The sequence below is a fragment of the Schistocerca cancellata genome, chromosome 3 (assembly GCF_023864275.1).
Source record: "Schistocerca cancellata isolate TAMUIC-IGC-003103 chromosome 3, iqSchCanc2.1, whole genome shotgun sequence".
Lineage (NCBI taxonomy): Eukaryota > Metazoa > Arthropoda > Insecta > Orthoptera > Acrididae > Schistocerca > Schistocerca cancellata.
The window spans coordinates 256014082-256035164 of record NC_064628.1 but is presented as its reverse complement, the minus strand read 5'-3'; the positions used below and the strand labels follow the sequence as shown (position 1 = coordinate 256035164).

The following is a 21083-nucleotide window of genomic DNA, read 5'->3' as shown; positions in this document are numbered from 1 at the left end:
TACCGTACAGCTCAACATGCCCCGATGTCCGTCTGGTGTGTGTTGCATCTATGTTTACACATGAAATCAAACAAAATGGTGAAGGTGATAACGTGTGTAGTTCTGTAATTTCGTTCTTGACAAGGTGGAGGATGACAGTTTTCCTCTACACTCAGTGTTTAGTGATGAGGTGACATTCCATTTAAATGGAAATGGTGAACTGTCAACGTGAGAATATGGGACATGGAACAACCACAAGAAGTTCTGCAACATAAGAGGGACACTAAAATTTAGTATGTTTTGTGCAGTTTCATGAGAAAATGTGTATGATCCATTTTTCTTTGCTGAGAACACTTTTACAGGAAGCACATATGTCGATATGCTCGAGACTTTTCTTTTCGCGCAATTGGAGACTGATTCAAATGACTTCATTTACCAACAGGATGGAGCACCGCCACCCTGGCTTCTGGAAGTGCAGAAATTTTTAAATCAATGGTTTACTGAACAACGGGTTAGTTCTACTGGACCAAATGATTCAGCCTTACATTACTGGCCTTTAAGGTCACCAGACCCGACTGTATGTGATTATTTCTTACGGGGATTTATGAAATACTGTTTATGTGCCTCTGTTACCAACAACAGTGTATGAACTGAGGCATCGCATAAGAGCAGTTGAAGCTGTAACTCAACGCATGCTCACTGCAGTGCGGGAACAATATGAATACCCCAATGACATATGCCGTGCATCTCAAGGGGGGGCGTATTGAATATCTATGAAAGGTATGAAAAATAGTTTCCGGTATGAAAAACAGTTTCACGTTCATCAAAAAACGAATATCATTGTATATGTTTATTAGTTTCAGAAATATAGACATTCCAAATTGGATGATTCTTTTTGATACTCTGTATTTTAGTGCCATACAGTTTTCATTAACTCAATAGGCATTTACTTTTAAGTCACATAGAAAATCAACTGATTACTCAGTTTAAATACAGCATCCAGAAAGAAGACTAAATTGTTTATGCTCAATTTTCTTTCAACTAAATGGTACACAAAATGAATGAAACCTTAATGACTGTCCATTATTTTTATGGTAAAAGTAGTAATTGAGAGGTGAAGTTCACTTTATCCTTGCCAGCATAAACAACTGACAGTTGTCATTATCTGGTTGGTATTGGTTAGAAACAACAGCAAGAATGAATATGAACATTGCTACCTTTGGACACACAAGGCATCTGTCAATGAGAATGACATTTTTTCCTATTGCATCCATCTCTTGGCATCCAAAATAAGAAACATACTAATTTCAAAAGTCATCAATGCACTGCAAATAAAACAGTAGGTGAAAAGTGTTATAAAATTTTTTTATGGTGGTAATTTCTTCCAATGTTGAATAGTTTACTTACTGCCTGAAATCATGGTCAGTTGTTATTGTGTCCTTATCCATTTCCCCAAACCAACCTGCCAGCCACTTGATGGGCTGAAATCAAGTCTTCAACTCCCTAGTTTCAAGAGCAATTTCTTCGACCTTGTCTCTGAATAAATTTCTGCCTTTTGGAATGTTCCACTTCTCATGAAGCCATTTTGACAGTAGGATAACTTCAAAGTTCTAAAGCGGCCTACGTCTTCAGCTTAGGTGCATAGCTTCTTGTGTGTGACATGTCAGTGATCGCTTTTAAATTTTTACGCTTAAAAAAGGAAAGTGTACCTGCACGCATGGATAAGTAAGGAGTGAGGTATAATCAGTTCCTCTGACAGCTTTATTACTGATTCTCGTAGAACCTGGTGTCAAATCCAGACTTTTTATCAACTTGAAAACAGTATTGCAATGATGTACAAGACAAGGCCCATGTGATCACGAGTGAGCCAGTCACTTTTATACTTTCAAATCTCCCCCATAACTTATGAAGAGGTTACACTTCATACTACAATTTCAAACTTTCACATTTGCTCCATTGTCAGACAAAACTAATGGAAGTACTCTCTTGCAATGATCCATTTTAAATCTTTCAGCACTTTACTCATTTCACAATAAGGCCACCTATCGTGTTAGTGCAATACGTCTGCACTTACACTATGTGATCAAAAGTATCCAGATACTGTCAAATACACTTTTTTCATATTAGGTACATTGTGCTGCCACCTACTGCCAGGTACTCCATATCAGCGACCTCAGTAGTCATTAGACATTGCGAGAGCAGAATGGGACACTCCGCGGAACTCGCGGACTTCAAACGTGGTCAGGTGATAGGGTGTCACTTGTGTCATACGTCTGTATGTGAGATTTCTGCACTCCTGAACATCCTTAGGTCCACTGTTTCTGATGTTAAGTGAAGTGGAAATGTGAAGGGACACATATAGCACAAAAGCATACATGCCAACCTTGTCTGTTGACTGACAGATACTGCTGACAGTTGAAGAGGGTAGTAATGTGTAATAGGCAGACATCTATCCAGACCATCACACAACAATTCCAAAGCGAATCGGGTTCCACTGCAAGTACTATGACTGTTGGGCAGGAGGTGAGAAAACTTCGATTTCACAGTCTAGCAGTTGCTGATATGCCACACATCATGCCGGTAAGTGCCAAACGCCGCCTCGCTTTGTGTAAGGAGTGTAAACATTGGAAAAATGTGTGAAGTGACTAATCACGGTACACAATGTGGCAAATCCAATGACAGAGTGTGGGTACGGCAAATTCCCGATGAACGTCATCTGCCACCGTGTGTAATGCCAACAGTAAAATTCGAAAGCGGTGGTGTTATGATGTGGTCGTGTTTTTCACGCAGGGGGCTTGCACCCCGTTTTGCATGGCACTATCACGGCACAGGCCTACATTGATGTTTTAAGCACCTTCTTACTTCTCACTGGGGTGGCAATTTCATCTTTCAACATGATTGAGCACCTGTTCATAATGCACAGACTGTGGCGGAGTGATTACACCACAGTAACATACCTGTAATGGATTGGCCTGCACAGAGACCTGACCTGGATCCTACAGAACACCTTTAAGGATTTTTTAGAATGCTGACTTTGCACCAGGCCTCACTGCTGACATAGATACTTCTCCTCGGTGCAGCACTGGGTGAAGAATCGGCTGCCATTGCCCAAGAAACTTTCCAGCACCTGATTGAATGTATGCCTGTGAGAATGGAAGCTGTCAACAAGGCCAACAGCATACTGAATTCCAGCATTACCGATGGAGGCCACGAACTTTTAAGTAATTTTCAGCCAGTGTCCATATACTTTTGACCACATAATGTATATAACCCTCAGCTGCCTACTCCAAGTTTGGTGTCTAAAAACAGTTGGCGACAGAGTATTTCCTTTCATTAATCAACAGATGACAAGTTGGGGCCAACTGTTGCTGTCTAGGAAGACAATCAAAAAGCAGGAAATAAGCTTCAATATGTGAACAGAACAGTGTAAAAATTGATTATTTCACTATAGTGTCACTATATATTTAGTTTGGAAGCTTCATTTTGTGAGTAACAGAAAGCTTCCTTTTTATTTAGAACCTTTATCACAAACTTTAGTCCAATATAGGTGAACCACTGAACAAAAATTTACAATGAACTATTGGCAAGGTATTTCACAAGTGAACAATGGGACATCAGTTTTGCAGGAAGTTTATAGCTTGTAGGAACCCTAAACTTTGTAGGAACTCTAAACTTATTTCTTGTGCTGTGCATTTTGTTTCTTGCACACTACAATTCTTGGTGCACTTAATGAACCCAAGATTTCACCACCACCAGCAGCTAAGTGGCTACTCAGGTTTGGGTGCGCCTAGTGAGATGCTGTGTATCCAACCAACCAACACACACCAACACACACACACACACACACACACACACACACACACACACACACACACCTCCAAATTACCTCCCCAAAAAAATGAACATTAAAATATTCCTTTATTGAATTAATTCAACTTTTCCTTCTTGTTAAAATTGTATTCCCAAAGCATGAAGGGAAATTTAACAGAGAGACAATACCGAGGTGCTGCCTGATCACTAATACGTGCTCCTGCCACTCAGTAGTAAAATTTACATCAACATGAAGGGCTCTGAATGATGTGCACGCAAACATTACGATTGAATTATTTCCCCTACTGTAGCTCCAACCCTGATAACTGCACTCAGCCTATCTAAGTTTAGCAAGGGCAAATTTGTAAAGCAGTTTGTGTTTATTCATCAAGTCTTGTTATTACTTATTGGCATTTCTGTTTAAATTTATTATTGTGCTTCTGGTAAACAGTAAAATAAATTTTTATTGTATTTTGTGGATAATAAATCAGTTTGTGGAATATCGTACCTATATACGATTTCCTTGTCATATCACCTAAGTCAAGTCAAATAAGTAACCATTTTGGTTTAAAAGTGTGCTACATGCTAAAACAATCAGAAGAACTGTATCACTTAGAAACTAGCGATGGGAATTATCTGAACATCAATTTTGTGGCTGGTTGCTGTTTCACACAAATTGACTAGCATTTCCTCTACTTTTGCCAGATATGATCAAAATCTTCAAACTGTTCTTGCATGGTTGAGATAGACGCACAAGTTCCTAAACAGTTTCCACAGCTTGTGCTAGTTAAAAAGTGATTCCCTTCCAAGTTTGTGTCAACCATTTATCACTCACCAGTACAATTTCGTACATTCATTTTTGGTTCCTCAACCTAGGCCTTACCTTTGAAACCAATCTTCCTCATTGTTGAATGTGTGTTTTTATAATGCCATATTCTGAATTCAAGGAAACTGCACTCTATAAATCACTACAATTTAAGCTTGAATCATTTTTAGAAGGAAGAACCATTCATTCAGAATGATTGAACAATGGAAAGTTGTCAGGCAAAATCAAACATTCAGAAGACTTTAATATGCTTGTAAATACATACCGCCACCACCTGAACTGCCACCACCTCTGCCATTTTGGTAACCACTTCCACCACGGCCTCTTCCTGAGTAACCATTGGATGAACCCCTTCCACCGCCTCCTCTGCCACCTCTACCACCACGGCCACCATAATTACGCCCACTTTGAGTTGTGTAATCTGCAAGACATAACTCAATTTTTAATATAATAGGTAAGTCTCAAGGAAGGGAAGAAAGTATTATACAGAATATGTAAAACTGTAGTGAGTCTACATTTTGAGTTCATTTTTATTAAGAGTAACAAATGCACTAAGAACTAACCAAATCTACAAATGAAAGGTTTGTAGCCTAAAGAAGAGGATTAGACAAAGGAAACAAATGTTTCTGCTCCATAACAATGCAAAGTCTCATATGGCCAACACAGTCATGGCACTCCTGCAGAAATTCAAATGGTGTGGGGGGGAGGGGGGGGGGTTCTTGGCCACCCTCCACACAGTCCAGACTTCTCTCCCTGATTTTTCGTCCCCTTAAAAAGGCTCTAGGGGGGGCAAACGATCACCTCGGATGACGATGTCCAGCTGTACATGCGGAACTGGTTCACACTGCAACCCCATGAATTTTATAAGACAGCCATTCACTGCCTTGTGTCACAGTGGGGCAAGTTTCAACAGCCAGGGTCAATACACATACAGGTACTAGTTTCTGTAATTATGCCTCCGGCTTGTTTCTCTTTGACTGCTTCTTATAATAATAATAATAATAAATTGTTTACTGTGCACATGCAGTACAAATTAGTACTACATTTTGGCATCATCTTCCACACGCATAATCACCTGCACTTATGTAGTATGTGATATCGCATAGAAAAGAACTGGGTTTGAGTTCGTGCAACTACTTTTGCACTTGTTTATTTCTTCATCGGAACCAGCGGCAGATACATATGAGGATGCGTGTCACGGGTGGGCATTGTAGTCCCAACCAGCAAATAGGACGGTGGGAGCTAACCAAACAGATGAAGGAGATCAGTTTTGCCATTGGTGTGGACAATGGAATGTATATGGTACAATGAGAGAAGGTGAATCCAGAAAGGGAGAGACGTACAGCGATAGCTTGGAAGGAATGATGTAAGTGGATTGGGTGATAATAGATAGTATCATGGAGAAGAATCTCAAGTCCCCTGTGTGCCAGAATGCCAGCAACAGAGGGGAGATCAAACCGAACCAATTGGAAATGAGAGAAGACAAAGCGATCTTGGGGATGTAGCTTTGTTTCCTGAAGACAGAAGATGACGAGGGAGTACGATCGTAAGAGGATAGACGGTTCATTCCAATCAAGAGTGAATTCCATAGATATTCTAATGGATAATTGACATAGGGTGGACGAAAAAGGAAAAATCTCACCGTGGTGGCAGTCAACTCAGCAACCACTGAGAGCCGGTGGCCGACGGCTTGGAATGGCATTCAGTCAGAGGCAGAAGAGGCTGATTCATAAGTTGTTCGGGGGCAGCTCCTGCCACCAGTAGTCAGCTGGTTGATCTGCCCCAGCGGTGTGTCTTGGCGACACTGAAGACTGCCAAGAGTGGCTAGTGCTGGGTGATGTAGTACAAGAGCCGCCATGGTGGAGGAGGAGAGGAACTGTGTTTCGTTTGAGCCTTCTTGGAAGTAGGACATTGAGATGAAGGAGTGGAGGATTGTGAGCTCTGGGTACATAAAAAATCTTCACGAGTAGGCTCTTGTTTTGGATGTTTGGGTGTCTGATTTTGGGGCCCGTGATTTAGCAGGAGCCAATGAAGGTTGAGCCTTAGAGTGAGCAGGTGATAGTGGGGAGGTGGAACAGGCGATCTTTGGGCTAGCCGATCTGACGACTGTGGCACTAGAGGTATCTGACGACTGTGGCACTAGAGGTGAGATCGCAAGTCTGCATGGTTACCTCCTCAGTAGGTCGAAGAGAGGTGAGCAAAGTGCTGTATTTACCCTCTGGGAGAACAGTGGGCTTTCTACTGGTGAATAACTTACAAGCAGCAAAGGTAGACACCTTTTCCTTCACTTTGATTTCCTGAATAATTCATTCATCTTTAAAAATAGGACAATCTCTAGAGGAAGCAGCGTAGTCATCCATACAGTTGATGAAGCGAGGGGATAGGGTGGACAACCACCCTCATGGGCATCTCTGCCACAGGTAACTCATTTAGCTGGATTGGAACACAAGTGGCTAGTATGATTGAACCTCTGACACTGATAGCAACGTGCAGGGTTGGGGATACAAGGGCGAGCTGAAATTATCTTAGATCTCACTTTAACATTCGATGGCAGTTAACTGTCAAACGTCAAGAAGAGAGTGCAGGTGAGTAACAATTTCTTTTCAATCCTTTTCATCACTATGTACGGCCGTTACTCCCTGATCAGACAGGTAATTTTGAATGTCCTCATTTGATAATCAGTCAAGTGATCGGGTATAAACCACCCTGTATTATGAGTTTAACTTCCATCTGGACAGGGAAGGTTTGCAGCAGCGTAGTTCGAAGCAATTTTTATGCCAGGAGGGCACTGTGTTTCTACCAGGTGTCATTTTGTAATTGGGAACAAGACTTTATAGGACCTGCAATTGCATCGACACCTTTCTGAATAATGAAAGGATTTACTGTTGAGAAGTCTTGACCATCGTCAGGCCGAGAAACAACTGACAGCTTCGGCACTGAGGGAAGAATTTTCTGCGGCTGAGACTCGTGTAGCTTTCTCTTGTGGGCAGAAGTTGTAGGAACCATTGTGAAGGTAGCCCCCATGATTACTGGCATCTCCAATGGCACGCTCCTAAGTGGGGGACCTCTCTGAGGGCACTCCCACCTTAGGTGATTGTCCACACCTCAAGTCACACTTCCTGAGAAATGAACAGAGGGACCGATCACCACGTTCAGAAGGTACCAGTTTGGCTAATCACCCCTCCCTGGGCCTGGTCTTTACCAGGGTTATGTACGTATCCTACTTGTCTAGCCGGGGTGGGGAATTACGCGTTGCCTTCAGACATGCACAGGGAGGAAAGAAAGAAATGGAGGAAAATGAAAAGGAAAGAACAGAAGAATTCTCTAACGCCACAGCGGAGAAGGTGGTAAAGAGAGCAATCAAGGAAAACACAAAGAAACCACATCACATTTACAAGCATCTGTCATTGTACATAGGTGCGAAACATACTCCCAGAGAGGGAAAAGGGGAAGCGAAGGGGTGGGAGTGGAGACTGAGGACAGGGAGGGATGTGGAAAGGGAAGCTATGCAGCTCAAAGGAAAGAGCTGCAGTATCTCAGGGTCCTGTATTTGCCATGCATCTATTCACGAGAGAGAGAGAGAGAGAGAGAGAGAGAGAGAGAGAGAGAGAGAGAGAGAGAGAGAGAGAGAGAGAGGGGGGGGGGGGGGAGGCAGCAGGTTTCCTATGTAGCACACACGCATCTGTGTCATTGTATTTTATACATTTCTGTCTGACAGATAGCTAACACATGCCTATGAGAAAAGTCGCAGCCGTTGTAGTAATCTCAATACGTTATTCTGTTTGGCATTTGTTCGAGAACATTTGCGAATATTCTACTGACTTCTTGTACAGAGAACCTTCAATATGTAGCGTTATAAATATGGACTATTTGCTGAATATGAAACTAGTTTACATTCTGTAGTAGTTGTTACGAGACCTAACAATATTTTTACTAATAACGTAACCGTTACTATCGATGCATATATCTCCAGTAATAGTGACTTTCGAGAAGATAACCAAAACGCATTGTTACTATATAGGCCCTCTACCGAATGCACGAGAAACGAACGGAATCGACAACAGAAGTTCCACACACATCACATACTAATTGCCGAATGATATCATTGGAAACTCGCCCTTATTTTACTCGTCGTAAGGTACAGGTTGGCTTGCGCTTTCACAGTAGGTATTTGTTCACACTCCCGAACATTCTGGCAGCAAATATTCTCAAAACAACAGAAACACATAGAGAAGGGAAGCAGAGTCGCTGCCAGGTAGTCAATCTGAAAGCTACAATTGTCACAATAACTTGGAAGTGATAAAAAGTGAACAACTGATTATTTGAATGTGACTTATTTTTTATTATGATAAAAGTAAAGGTTGCTGAAGATATCTTTAGCACCCCCTCCTTGAGGTTTTTCTGTACCCGCCACTGATCAGAACAGACCACGAAGTACTTCTTTGAGGAATTGAAAGAAGTGAAAGGGAGATTTTTACTATTTATGTTAATGATGGAGGAGTTACATTTCATGTCTGCTATTGCCACAACTTTTGCATGGGACTTTCATTATGCTGCAACAAGCAGCTACCCACATCATTTCAATTTGATTGTAGACTAATGTTTTTTGGTAGGAAGCCCAATTAAAACGAAGTTTCTGATATAGTATTTTATCCATACTGAGCAACTGTAGTTGTATATAATCAGCAACTAGTTTCACAGAAGAAATTTAATTTCTTAACTGGTTTTAGGCATTATTTGCCAATGTCAACAATAAGATACATACAGCATATTGCTGTTATGTGGTTATTGTTAACATCTGCAAATAGTTAAGTAGTTACAACCTTTTGAAGGGCACCAAGTGCCTAAAACTGTTCTAGAAATTAAATTCTTTTTATGCAATTGCGTGCTGACTATTTAGACATATATATTTGACACCTGTCACATGTCACTACAGCACTGCCACATCAACTGTCAGCTCCACTTCTGAACACTTAAACATGGTGCAGACTGTCAACACGGGCATGATATGATTTTGCTCATTGTGGGGTGTGGTACGTGAATCAGTTGCTAGCCATGCCCAATAATGGTTTTGAGTATGCACTACACTACTAAAAAACTGAACTGACACTGAACACTCACAGTAACTAAAACTTCCAATAACTATGTGAAGAACAAGATGAAATAAATACATATGGTGAGATAGGAGGATATGAAGTATCACCATCACAGAGGAAATAGAAGATGATATGCAGATGCTGGATGTAGAGAAAGCTGTATTACAAATGAAAAATGGCAAAGCTCCTGAAGTAGACGACATCACAGTGGAAATGATTAAAGCTGCATGATCTACCTGAATTTGGTGGCTGTATAGAATAATGAGTATAGTAAAATCGTATAGAAAGATTTCTGATGACTAGATAAAGCAAATTATTGTACTTAACTATAAGAAGGGTGATAAAGGGTTAATAAAGTGTTCTGTGAGAATTGCAGAGGAAAAGCACAACTGTGCCACTGCACAAAGGTTTATGGAAAGAATTTTACAGAAAATCAGGAATAAGATACAACCACAACTAAAAGAACAGCAAGGATTTCAACCTGAAAAATCAACTATAGATGCCATATTTACACCCAGACAGGTTGTGAAAAAGAGAAAAATTTGGGAGACATCGTAGATACAAAAAAGCCTATGACACTATTAGAAGGGGAAAGATACGGCAAGGTCTGAATAAAATGGATATACAAATGAGAAACACGTAAAAAATATGCCTGAATTGTTTTATAATAGATGGCAAAAAATCTGAATGGCTTAGAATGGAGAAGGGGGTTTAACAAGGAAGTTCACTATGGGTCAACAGCAGGTGATATTAAAAATCAGAGCACATACAGATTTGATGATTTGGGAAGAAAAGGTGCAAAAATGGGAAGAACAATTAAATGCATGCAACCGAGTAACTGTAGAACCAAATAAGCTTAACAAAAAATGAAGTAACGAAAATCAGGAGGGGAAAATGAAAGATTTAAGTCTTAACAAAATAGGTAAGGAAGTACATGCTTTCAACTATTTATGAAGTAAATTAACCAAGAAAGGTAACAAGGATGAAATCTGAGGGAGAATAGAAAATTGTTCAGGATTTTATTATTGTGTGTCAGACATAGTTAGAAATTTGAAAATACCTGCCAAATCAAAGATCACAATCTACAAGTCATTATCTGCCAGTTTCATCCTGTAGTTCAGAAGTTGGACTTAACAAAGATCCGAGCAAAATACAAGCAACACAGATGCACTTTCTATGAGGGATCTTGTGTTAAGACAAGAGGGGGGGCAGGATAAGGAATGAAACAGTGTTAAAGACCCTTCAAATCATTTCCCTAAAAGAAACTATGAAGAGAAAAAAAGACTTCAATGGTTCGGCCACATTAAAAGAAAGGGACAATATAGATTTGAAAAAGAGCCCTTCAATGGACAGAAACTGGACGAATACCAATTTGGAAACCACCAACAAGATGGAGACAATGTGAAGGATGATGTAAACTGAAGAAGACAGGAGACGCTGACCAATAGACTGGTGGTGGTGGTGGGACGGAAGCTTAGAAGAGGCTCTGAATGATCGGCAAAAGCAGAAAAATTTCTGGAAGAAGACCAACTGAGGTATGAAGTATCAAGTAAGTGCTCCATGATGATTATGTTTTCATTTTCTACAGGAGCTGAGCACAACCTCCCTGCTCCAGTGCAGAACAACTATAGTTTTGGAATAGTGTTGTCTCACTGTTTTTCATCATCAGCTGGCAGAGCAACCCACTAGTAATCTAGCATACACTTCGTGAAATAGGAATTTGTTCTACAACAACTAATCCTAACAATTTTGACAATGTCACTTAGTACACTGCAGTGAATTTTCTCTATGATGGCTTCACTATGGCTATAGTGTTGTCTGGAATCAAATGTGATGGCTGTCTACCAGGAGCACTGGCTTCGAATTTCACAATCTTCTTCATGGACTTGCTGCTGTAAGAAAACTACATCACCACCATCATCATATGACTGATTGCAATAGGATTTGCAACTTCACAATGCAGAAGCCAACTAACAGAACACAGTCTAGCCCTGGTGTCTGTAGCTAGCTGGTCGACCAGGTTTACAACCGTTCTGTACTGAATGCTTTTTTGTAGCGTCACTGAACACTAGTCATTTAATTTAGCAACTCTGGGTCTTTTCCACTATTTGTGCACTATATCTTTATAAATATATATTGAGGGCAATTTTAAGTCTTGCATGAACAGTCCAATTTCTGCAAGACTTTCTCCATTTTGGTTCAATTTTTTTGGAGTTTTGACTCCCGTATGCTGTAACACCACCTACAAACAGCCCCACTGAGTTTACAACATTTGCCAGATCATTTATAGATATTGTGAATGTAATGACCTTATAACCTTCATTAAAGTTACATTTACATCTGACAGAATTGGGCAGTTAAGAACATTTTCTTATTTAACTGTACCTCATATCAGTATTACATGTGTAAGTGCAAATTCTACAGAAAAAGGATTTCTATTTAAGCAGGAGCAGCAGCAGCTGTAACAGGCATATACACACAGTCACAAACTACTGAGTTTCACCAGATTGTTCAGATTTTTCAGAGTAGATAATTTAGTATGAATCAAACTGATCAAAAATTCTACTTATTACCGACTGACAAATTAATTAATTATTAATAAACTTATTAATAAGTTTAGAAACACTGATTAATAAATTAGGCACAGAATAGCATTGAAATACAGAGTTAGGAGAACAATATTTTGCAACACTATCAATAATGGCTGTTCCACAAACAGTCGTGGCCATTCTACAATTGACACAACACTTCTGCCCTCACCAAAAGAAATAAAGTCAAGGAAATGTGTATAAGCACCAATTGTTACTTACTATCTGTTTGGCCTGCAGTACTCCATTCTTCAGAAGTCTGGTTACTCCAGTCTCCTTGGCTGCTTACTTGCTGCCACTCATCCCCTGAACCAGCATTGTCAGTACCTTTCCAATCATCAGCTGCTACAGCATTTTCGGGAGTGCCCCAGTCACCAGCAGCTTGGTTCTCTGTATTTCCCCAGTCACCAGATGGAGTTGTCGTTTCAACTTGTTGCCATTCGGAAGTGTTGCCCTGAGCGGCAGTCTTAGTGTCAGGAATGGGCTGCTGTTCAGGCACCACTACCTGTAAGGGATTGACTACATACTGAACTATTCTTAGTGACTACTTTTGCAGAACTGATATCTTAATAGACTTATATGATTATGTGGAGAACAAGCAGTTATTTCCACTTTGTCATAAGATGAGGATCTGATCTATGCAATATTTTCTTTCAATAATTTACAGAATTTTAAAATTAATTAAACTTCAACAATGAACAACCCATACAAAAGTAATTTATACACATGTAAATCTGTAATCTTGAGTGCAAAGTGGCAAACAGCCCCATTACATGACTTATGTTTCCTTAGGTGTAAACATCCAGCCCCATTCATTCATGGCTTTGTCACACAGAAGAGCAATATGTTGAAGCCTACAGATGGAAAGAACCAGTTGGCTGATCTTCTGACAATGCACTTGAGTGAGTTCCCTTTAATTTTCTGTGTGCAGAGAGTCAAGCAGTAACTCTATTTATTCGATTTTTCCTTTTAGAGAAAATATAATAGCAGAAATGTTATAGCATTCACTGTACTTCAGAGTCCACAGAAAATCATACATCCCACTATAACAGTAGGGATAAGTAAATTTATATGTTAAATAAAGGCAAGAGCAACCACCTCCAGTAGAACCATGTTTGGTAAGGCACTGTGGTCGTACTATTTAATTCTTGGAGATTTTAGCTGTACGGGTGTTAGGCTGTGTTTGATGTATGTTTCTGTCCATAAACTGTTTCCTAATGCTAGAGACTTTTTGGATTTCAAACAGCAACTTACTTCATATTTGCATGCTCTGAGGCCAGAATTAGGAGGTGAAACAGGGATGAGAACATACTACTGTATCATGCAATAAAAATTACTAAGAAAACTGCACTGTTCAAAACAGTCATCTTAATTAGCACTATCGTTTGTAAATAATTACATCAACAGATAAGGCAGCACATGGGTTTATCATCATCATCAATAACAATGTACTCAACCAGTAAGCATTAGAAAATTGTCCATAGCTATAAGATCAGCAGCATCAAGTCTGTGTGGGAGGCCTGGGGTCAATTCCTGGTAATGGCAGGGATTTTTCCTTTGTGTGAGGACAAATTAGATGTACTCAGTCTAATGGGGCCCACTGAGGAGCTACTTGAGTGAGAAGTAATAGTTCTGAAGGCTGGCGAACCAACAACAGTCAGGAGAGTGGTGTGCTGACCCCATGTCACATCTGAATTACTCAATTGGCAGATGAAGACAATGTGGCTAGTCTGTAATAAATGGCCCATTAGGACCAGTAAGTGAAGCCTGATTTATTGGAGGAAGAGGGTAGTGTGAAGATGTGCAGTAGCAACAGACAGTTTATCCCAAGACATGACAGCCACTGGTGTCTTGCTGTACCTGTCTGTACAATTCACTTGTGTGCTGCCTGTGTTTTCTTCCAAATATTGAAAATAAATTTTCATGTTAGTGCACTCATGATGATTTCAAAGTCTACATAGTGGTCTTTTGCAGGAAGTTACAAAAGAAACACTCAGAAACAAATGAGTGTGCGCACATTCCTTGTATATTTCAAGTAGTAACCAATAGCAAAAATTGTGCCCCCACCTCCATGCATGACTACTGGTCGCAAGAGATGTTACAGTTTAAGCAAGTGGTGGTGTGATACTGTGAAATATTTTCAGTATCTATGCACTGAACCTTTTTGCAGCACATCCATGTAAAACCAAGTAGGACATGAGTAAGATTATGTACATTCTCATCACTGTAAATTTAAAACCACATGAAATTAGCAACCACAATTTTATATATCTCAGTATGGCTTTATAGGCTGCTCGGAATAATTCGGGAGTTCAAAAATGCGTGCTTTAGTGGCATCAAGATGCCTACTCAAACAACAGTCTAAATGAGCAGTATGATGTTTATCCACTACGCAACTCAAGAGTGGCTCAATGTGATCTCCACTCCCCCACTTTTTCTGAATGTGAAAGGAGTCTTCCATGGGTATAACTGAATTTAATTGAACTGTTGTTTACTCACAAAGCATATCCAAGCACCCACAGGGGAGCTTTCGTTAAGTGCCCAGTATGACTCTTCCACTCTGCAGCAGAGTGTGCAATTTTGAAACTCCCTAATATTGAAACTGTCTGCTGGGCCAGAACTAATTCTGAGTCTTGCATTTTGTGTTCAATGTTCACATTAACTATACAGTAGAGCACAGTGCATCTTCTGCCACTACACATGTTTAAAAGGAATAAAGTGTTATGTGAGAACTTTTAAGTTTGAATAATGCTGTTTCTAATTTGTCAGTTTTATTTCAGACTACCCTTCCAAGGAAATATTTTGGTGTGTTTCCGTTACACCAAACATTTTAAGCTCTTATTGGTTTTTTCCACTAGGTTATATGTGTCTTAATTATTATTACATCGTATTAATTTTTGACTTACTGCAGGTGAAATATCCTGCTTCTGTTGCTGAGCTGGTACAAAGGCCGGTGGCTGTTGCTGCGGTTTGGCCTGCGACACAAATGTTGCAGACATTATCTGTTGTTGCTGAACTGTGGCTGCTGCTGCTGCGAACTGCGCAGATGGCTGACTTGGCACAACAGGTTGTGTCTGATGAGAGGGAGGCATTGGTATTGGAGGAGGTGGATTTGGAGTTGTCGAAGCAAAACCAGGGATGTGTGCTTGTGTCATTTCTGCTGGTGCCTGAAAAACAACCTGTGACAAAAAATGTAACTATTACTTTCATTACGAAATTAAACATGGGAAACTGGGGGAAAACATGAGGGTTAAAACATTATTGGCTGCTATACAATTTTAAATTCCTCATGCTTTGAAAGCAAGAATACCAAGGAAAGAGGGGGGGGAATGACATCATCCACTTAATCAAAATCAGTGCAACAGCAGAGCAGAAGGAAATGCAGTAATTACAATAAAAAACCAATAGGTGAATATTGTACACTGATAGAGCCACACTGGTTGAGTAACTTATTCTTTGGTACACTGTACAGAGCATCAGACAGTAGATTTTGCATGTGTTTATCAAAAATGTTCCACTGGATCTTTGAATGACCACAGAAACTCAGATGATTTTCATTGTATGTAAAATCAGTTCAATGAATTCCTAATTTCTAATTGAGAACTACTTTGATATTAAATTAACAGTGCCTGGTTTTATTTGTTTCTACAGTCAAGATTTCTATCTGGTACATGATTTGTCGACAGCTGTGAAGCAATTAGCATTAAAAAATCTGACTTTTATATGGTGATGCTTCTGCTTTCTTTTAATTTTTGGTGATGTGACACGTGGTGCAGCATGTAAAAAGCCTGTCACCAATAGGCATAAGTTGGAGAAATTCACTTTCCCACACGAGTTTGTTTATACCACAAGCTAACACAGTTAAAAAGAGCAAGAAAACACACTGCTGAAACCAAAATTTCACAACTAATGGATGGTAACTTTGAAGACGACTTGTTCCTACAAATATTATCTCAGTATCTTTTAAAAAACATAGCTTTCACTATTGACTATTTAGTTTCACAATTGCAATTTTGACCATGAGGCAATTATCAAGTGGTGTTCTACAACCATACTTTAGCGCGTCATACTTTTTCACAATATACACAGCCTCATTAAACGATTGTTTATCTTGCTATCGTCTTACAGAAATAATGCTCAGATACGATGATTATCTGTATATTTCGGTGGCTTTTTTTAAAGTTTGACAAGTGTTGATCACTTATTTGCACCACCCCCCTCAATAATGGCCATAAAACTGAAATTTTAATTGTTAAAACGATTACTTTTTCCAGACAATGGCAAAAATGTCATCTTCAGACATTCTAAATAACTGAATCTCAGTCAGTCATGCAAAATTATTTACCTCACTATTTCAAACGTTCATTCTGGCTAATATATCAACAAAAGTAATCAGTTTTTGAAAATATAATGTAATTTGATAGACAAAAAATCTGTTCACCATGTGACAGCAGGAGAGCACACATATGAAAGCTAATACATTATAGCTCCAAAAGTTTGCATGCTGTAATACCTTTTACAGGTTTGTGTTCTCCTGTCCCCATTCATTAAATAAATTTAGCCCCTCGCTTTGATACAACGACTATTTTCAAGGTGCAGATTCAATATGAGACTGAACTGTTGGTGAATCTTAGAATATTTTAACTAATTTGCACACTCAAATTTCATATGCCCTCTATTTAGACATTCACTGCAACATCCTGGTCCGACCTTGTACTCCCTCTGAATCCATTTAGATGCCCATCTCCAGAAGCAGTTTCTACATAGCCTGTTTGGCCAGCCTGTCGGCGAGTTTGTTGCCTGGGATTCCGAAGTGTCCTGGGGTCCACACAAACACCACTAAACAACTGGACCATTCCAGGACATAGATGGACTCCAGAATGGACGCTACCGGAGGATGGCGAGAGTAGCACTAGTCGACAGCTTGTAGGCTGCTCAAGGAGTCAGAACACATGAGAAATGACTCGCCAGGGCATGAGCAGATGTGCTCAAGAGCATAAGATATGGCCGCCAGCTCTGCATTGAAAACACTGCAGCCATCTGGCAAGGAGTGGTGTTCAATATGTCGTCCATGAACATATGCAAAGCCGACGTGACATCAGCCATCAAGCTGTCGGTGTAAACCAGTTCATGTACTCCGTACATGTTGAGAATCGAGAGGCAGTGGTAGCACAGAGCTGCAGGGTTAACGGGGTCCTTAGGGCCATACAAAAGGTCTAGAAGAATCTGCGGCCGAGGTGTACGTGAATGGAGCTCGAGGAGAGGTGGTGACGGAAAGGCCTCCAGTTCAGACAGAAAGGACCAGTCGTGAACCGCAATCTTAAGCTCAGACTTTGGCCACCGATGCAGGAGATAAACTGCCGTGGTTGGGAAAAGGAAATGGTAATTGTAATTTGGATGTGCAGGAGAACTACGAGCATGTGCAACGTAACTGGTGAGCAGTTGTGCATGCCTAACCTTCAATGGAGGGACTCCGGCCTCTACCAGGACACTGGTCACCAGACTCGCCCTAAAAGCTCCTGTCACTAGGCAAACGCCACAGTGGTGCACTTGGTGAAGTAAACGTAACCCTGAGGGTGCCGCCAAATCTTAAACCAAGCTCCCATAGTCAAGGCGGGATTGAACAAGGGCTCTGTAGAGCTGCAGCAGTGTAGAGTGATTTGCATCCCAGTTGGTGCTGCCAGCACTTCTGCTTAAGCTGACGAAAACGAGGGAGCCAAGTCAATCGAGCATCAAAAACCAGTCCTAGGAATTGAAATGTCTACACTACAGTAAGTGGATTGTCATTAAGGTAAAGTTCTGGTTCTGAACGAACGGTGAGATGCCGTCAGAAATGAAGTTTTGGATAAAAATCAGGAGCGTGCCCCGGAGACCCCACTCATACGATGTGACAAGGATATAATGTCACCAGGTCATGTCATATGCTTTTTGTAAATCAAAAAAGATGGCAACCAGATGTTGGTGCCTGGAAAAGGCTGTTCAGATGGCAGACTCAAGGGACACAATATTTTCAGTGGTAAAGCAACCTTGGTGGAAGCTACCCTGACATGGAGCCAGTAGGCCACCTAACTCCAGCACCCTACCCAACTGCCAACACACCATACGTTCCAGCAGCTTGCAAAGAAAGTTGCTGAGGCTGATGGGCTTGTAGCTATCCACATCAAGCAGGTTTTGACTGTGTTTGAGCACCGGAATGTTTGTGCTCTCCAGCCACTGCGATGGAAAGTCACCATCGCAGCAGATCCAGTTGAAGATGATGAGATGTCGCTTGTAGTCAGATAAAAGATGTTTAATCATCTGACTCTCAATCCGATCTGGCCCAGGAGCTGTGTCGGGGCAATGTGCAAGGGCACTGAGGAGCTCCCACTCTGTAAATGGGGCATTAAAGGGTTCCCTGTTGTGTGTAGTGAACGACAGGACTTTCCATCCACCATTTGAGGGTGCGAAAGGCTGGGGGGTATTTCTCTGACGCAGTGCTTGAGGAAAGTGCTCGGCAATCGCGTTTGCATCAGTACATAACTCGCCATTTATGGTAACACCGGGGACAGCTGTTGGGGCCTGGTACCCGAAAAGACATTTGATCTTTGCCCAGACTTGGGAAGGTGATGTATGGCACCCAATAGTGGAGACGTATCTCTCGCAACACTCCTCTTCCTGTTGTATGATAAGGTAGCGAACACGGGCACGGAGCCATTTAAAGGCTAAGAGGTGCTCCAGGGAAGGGTGCTGCTTATACCGCTGTAGAGCTCGCCGACACTCCTCAATTGCTCCCATGATTTCCGGTGACCACCAAGGGACTGCCTTTCGTCAGGGGCACCCTAAAGAGCGAGGGATTGCATTTTCTGTCACAGAAAGGATTGTTGTTGTCACCTGCTCAACCATCGCATAGATGTTCCCGATTAGGGGAGACTCAATGGTGACAGCAGAGGTGAAAGTCTCCCAGTTCGCCTTGTTTAAATCCCATCTGGGCAGGCATCCATGGGCCTGACGCCGGGGCAGTGACAGGAAGTTGGGGAAGTGGTCACTACTACACAGGTTGTCATGTGCTCCCAGTGGATAGATGGGAGAAGGCCAGGACTGCTAACAGAGATCAATGGCCAAATATGTGCCATGTGCCACACTGAAACGTGTGGGGGCCCCTGTATTTAAGAGGCAGAGGTCGAGTAAATTTTCGACCTCCCTACCTTGGCCAGTAAGCCTGTAGCCACCCCACGAGGGGTTATGGCATTAAAATCTCCCAGAAGTAGAAAACGTTTACGGAGTTGATCAATCAGTGCAGCTAACACATTCAGGGGTACTGCACCATCTGGAGGAAGATAAACATTGCAGGCAGGTATTTCCTACATCATCCTTATTCTGAAGGCCACAGCTTCGAGAGGGGTCTGAAGGGGCACAGGTTCACTACATACCAAGTTCAGAACATGACGCAAAATCCAGATAGGTGGTGAAGAAAACTGCCGCAATTACACTGGAGGATTATGTGATCGTGAGACTGGGAAGGCATGAAACACTCAATAAGGCAGTCTACAGCTCAGGGTCACCTGTCGTCACCAGATGAGTACCTGTACGATCGACAACCATTGTGTCTGAGGGCCACTTGTTAAGTCACCTGCTGTCTAAGTGTTAGCCTGTGACTGATGTCAACTAAGAAGTAATTTGTTGCCATGCAGTTCTTTTGGATCTGTATCTTTTATTGCCTGCATTTCAAACAGCAATCTTTTAATGTACAGACAACGCCCTCACAGGAAACTGCCACACGAAGAGGCTGATAAACCTGAACTGACAGATGCTCTAAGTCGGATGCAAACTACCTCACAAAAGTCTATCGACAAAATTTATAAGCTCCAGCTTCAAGGTCGGAATATACATTCTAAGACTAAAAAGTGACGCACCATGAAGGAATTATCTGAATGGGATGGAACTCTGTAGATGTGATGTACACATACAGACAAACAAATGATGATTTTTTTCCATAGAAAGGGATTCACAAATAACTGAGCAACTCAAGAATTCATTAGGCCACTTCTGGCCCTTATGCAAGCAGTTATTCATCTACATTTATACTCCGTAAGCCACCCAATGGTGTGTGGCAGAGGGCACTTTACGTGCCACTATCATTACCTCCCTTTCCAGTTCCAGTCGCGTATGGTTTGCGGGAAGAACAACTGCCAGAAAGCCTCCGTGCGCGCTCGAATCTCTCTAATTTTACATTCGTGATCTCCTTGGGAGGTACAAGTATACGGAAGCAACATATTTGATACCTCATCCAGAAATGCACTCTCTCTAAACCTGGACAGCAAGCTACACTGCAATGCAGAGCGCCTCTCTTGCAGAGTCTGCCACTTGAGTCTGCTGAACATCTCCATAACGCTTACCAAATAACCCTGTGACAAAACGCGCCGCTCTTCTTTGGATCTTCTCTATCTCCTCTGTCAGCCCGACCTGGTACAGATCACACACTGATGATCAATACTTAAGTATAGGTCGAACAAGTGTTTTGTAAGCCACCTCCTTTGTTGGACTTCATTTTCTAAGGACTCTCCCAATGAATCTCAACCTGGCACCCGCCTTACCAACAATTAATTTTATATGATCTTTCCACTTCAAATCGTTCTGTACGCATACTCCCAGATATTTTACGGAAGTAACTGCAACCAGTGTTTGTTCCACTATCATATAATAATACAATAAAGGATCCTTCTTTCTGTGTATTCGCATTACATTACATTTGTCTATGTTTAGAGTCAGTTGCCACTCCCTGCACCAAGTGCCTATCCGCTGCAG

General features: G+C 41.3%; 1 protein-coding gene across 2 annotated transcripts in view; it reads right to left on the bottom strand.

Annotated features, from left to right (window-relative positions):
- Positions 1-21083, bottom strand: part of LOC126174903 (caprin homolog) — an 84422-nt gene that overhangs the window by 8207 nt on the left and 55132 nt on the right. The window contains exons 8-10 of one of the 2 annotated variants that reach the window (XM_049921332.1): positions 15206-15478; positions 12522-12804; positions 4881-5036 (exon numbers count right to left, since the gene is read on the bottom strand). In XM_049921332.1, the coding sequence (XP_049777289.1) occupies positions 4881-5036; positions 12522-12804; positions 15206-15478 (712 nt within the window). The remainder of the gene's footprint in view (positions 1-4880; positions 5037-12521; positions 12805-15205; positions 15479-21083) is intronic. The other variant, XM_049921333.1, reaches the window with a different exon arrangement.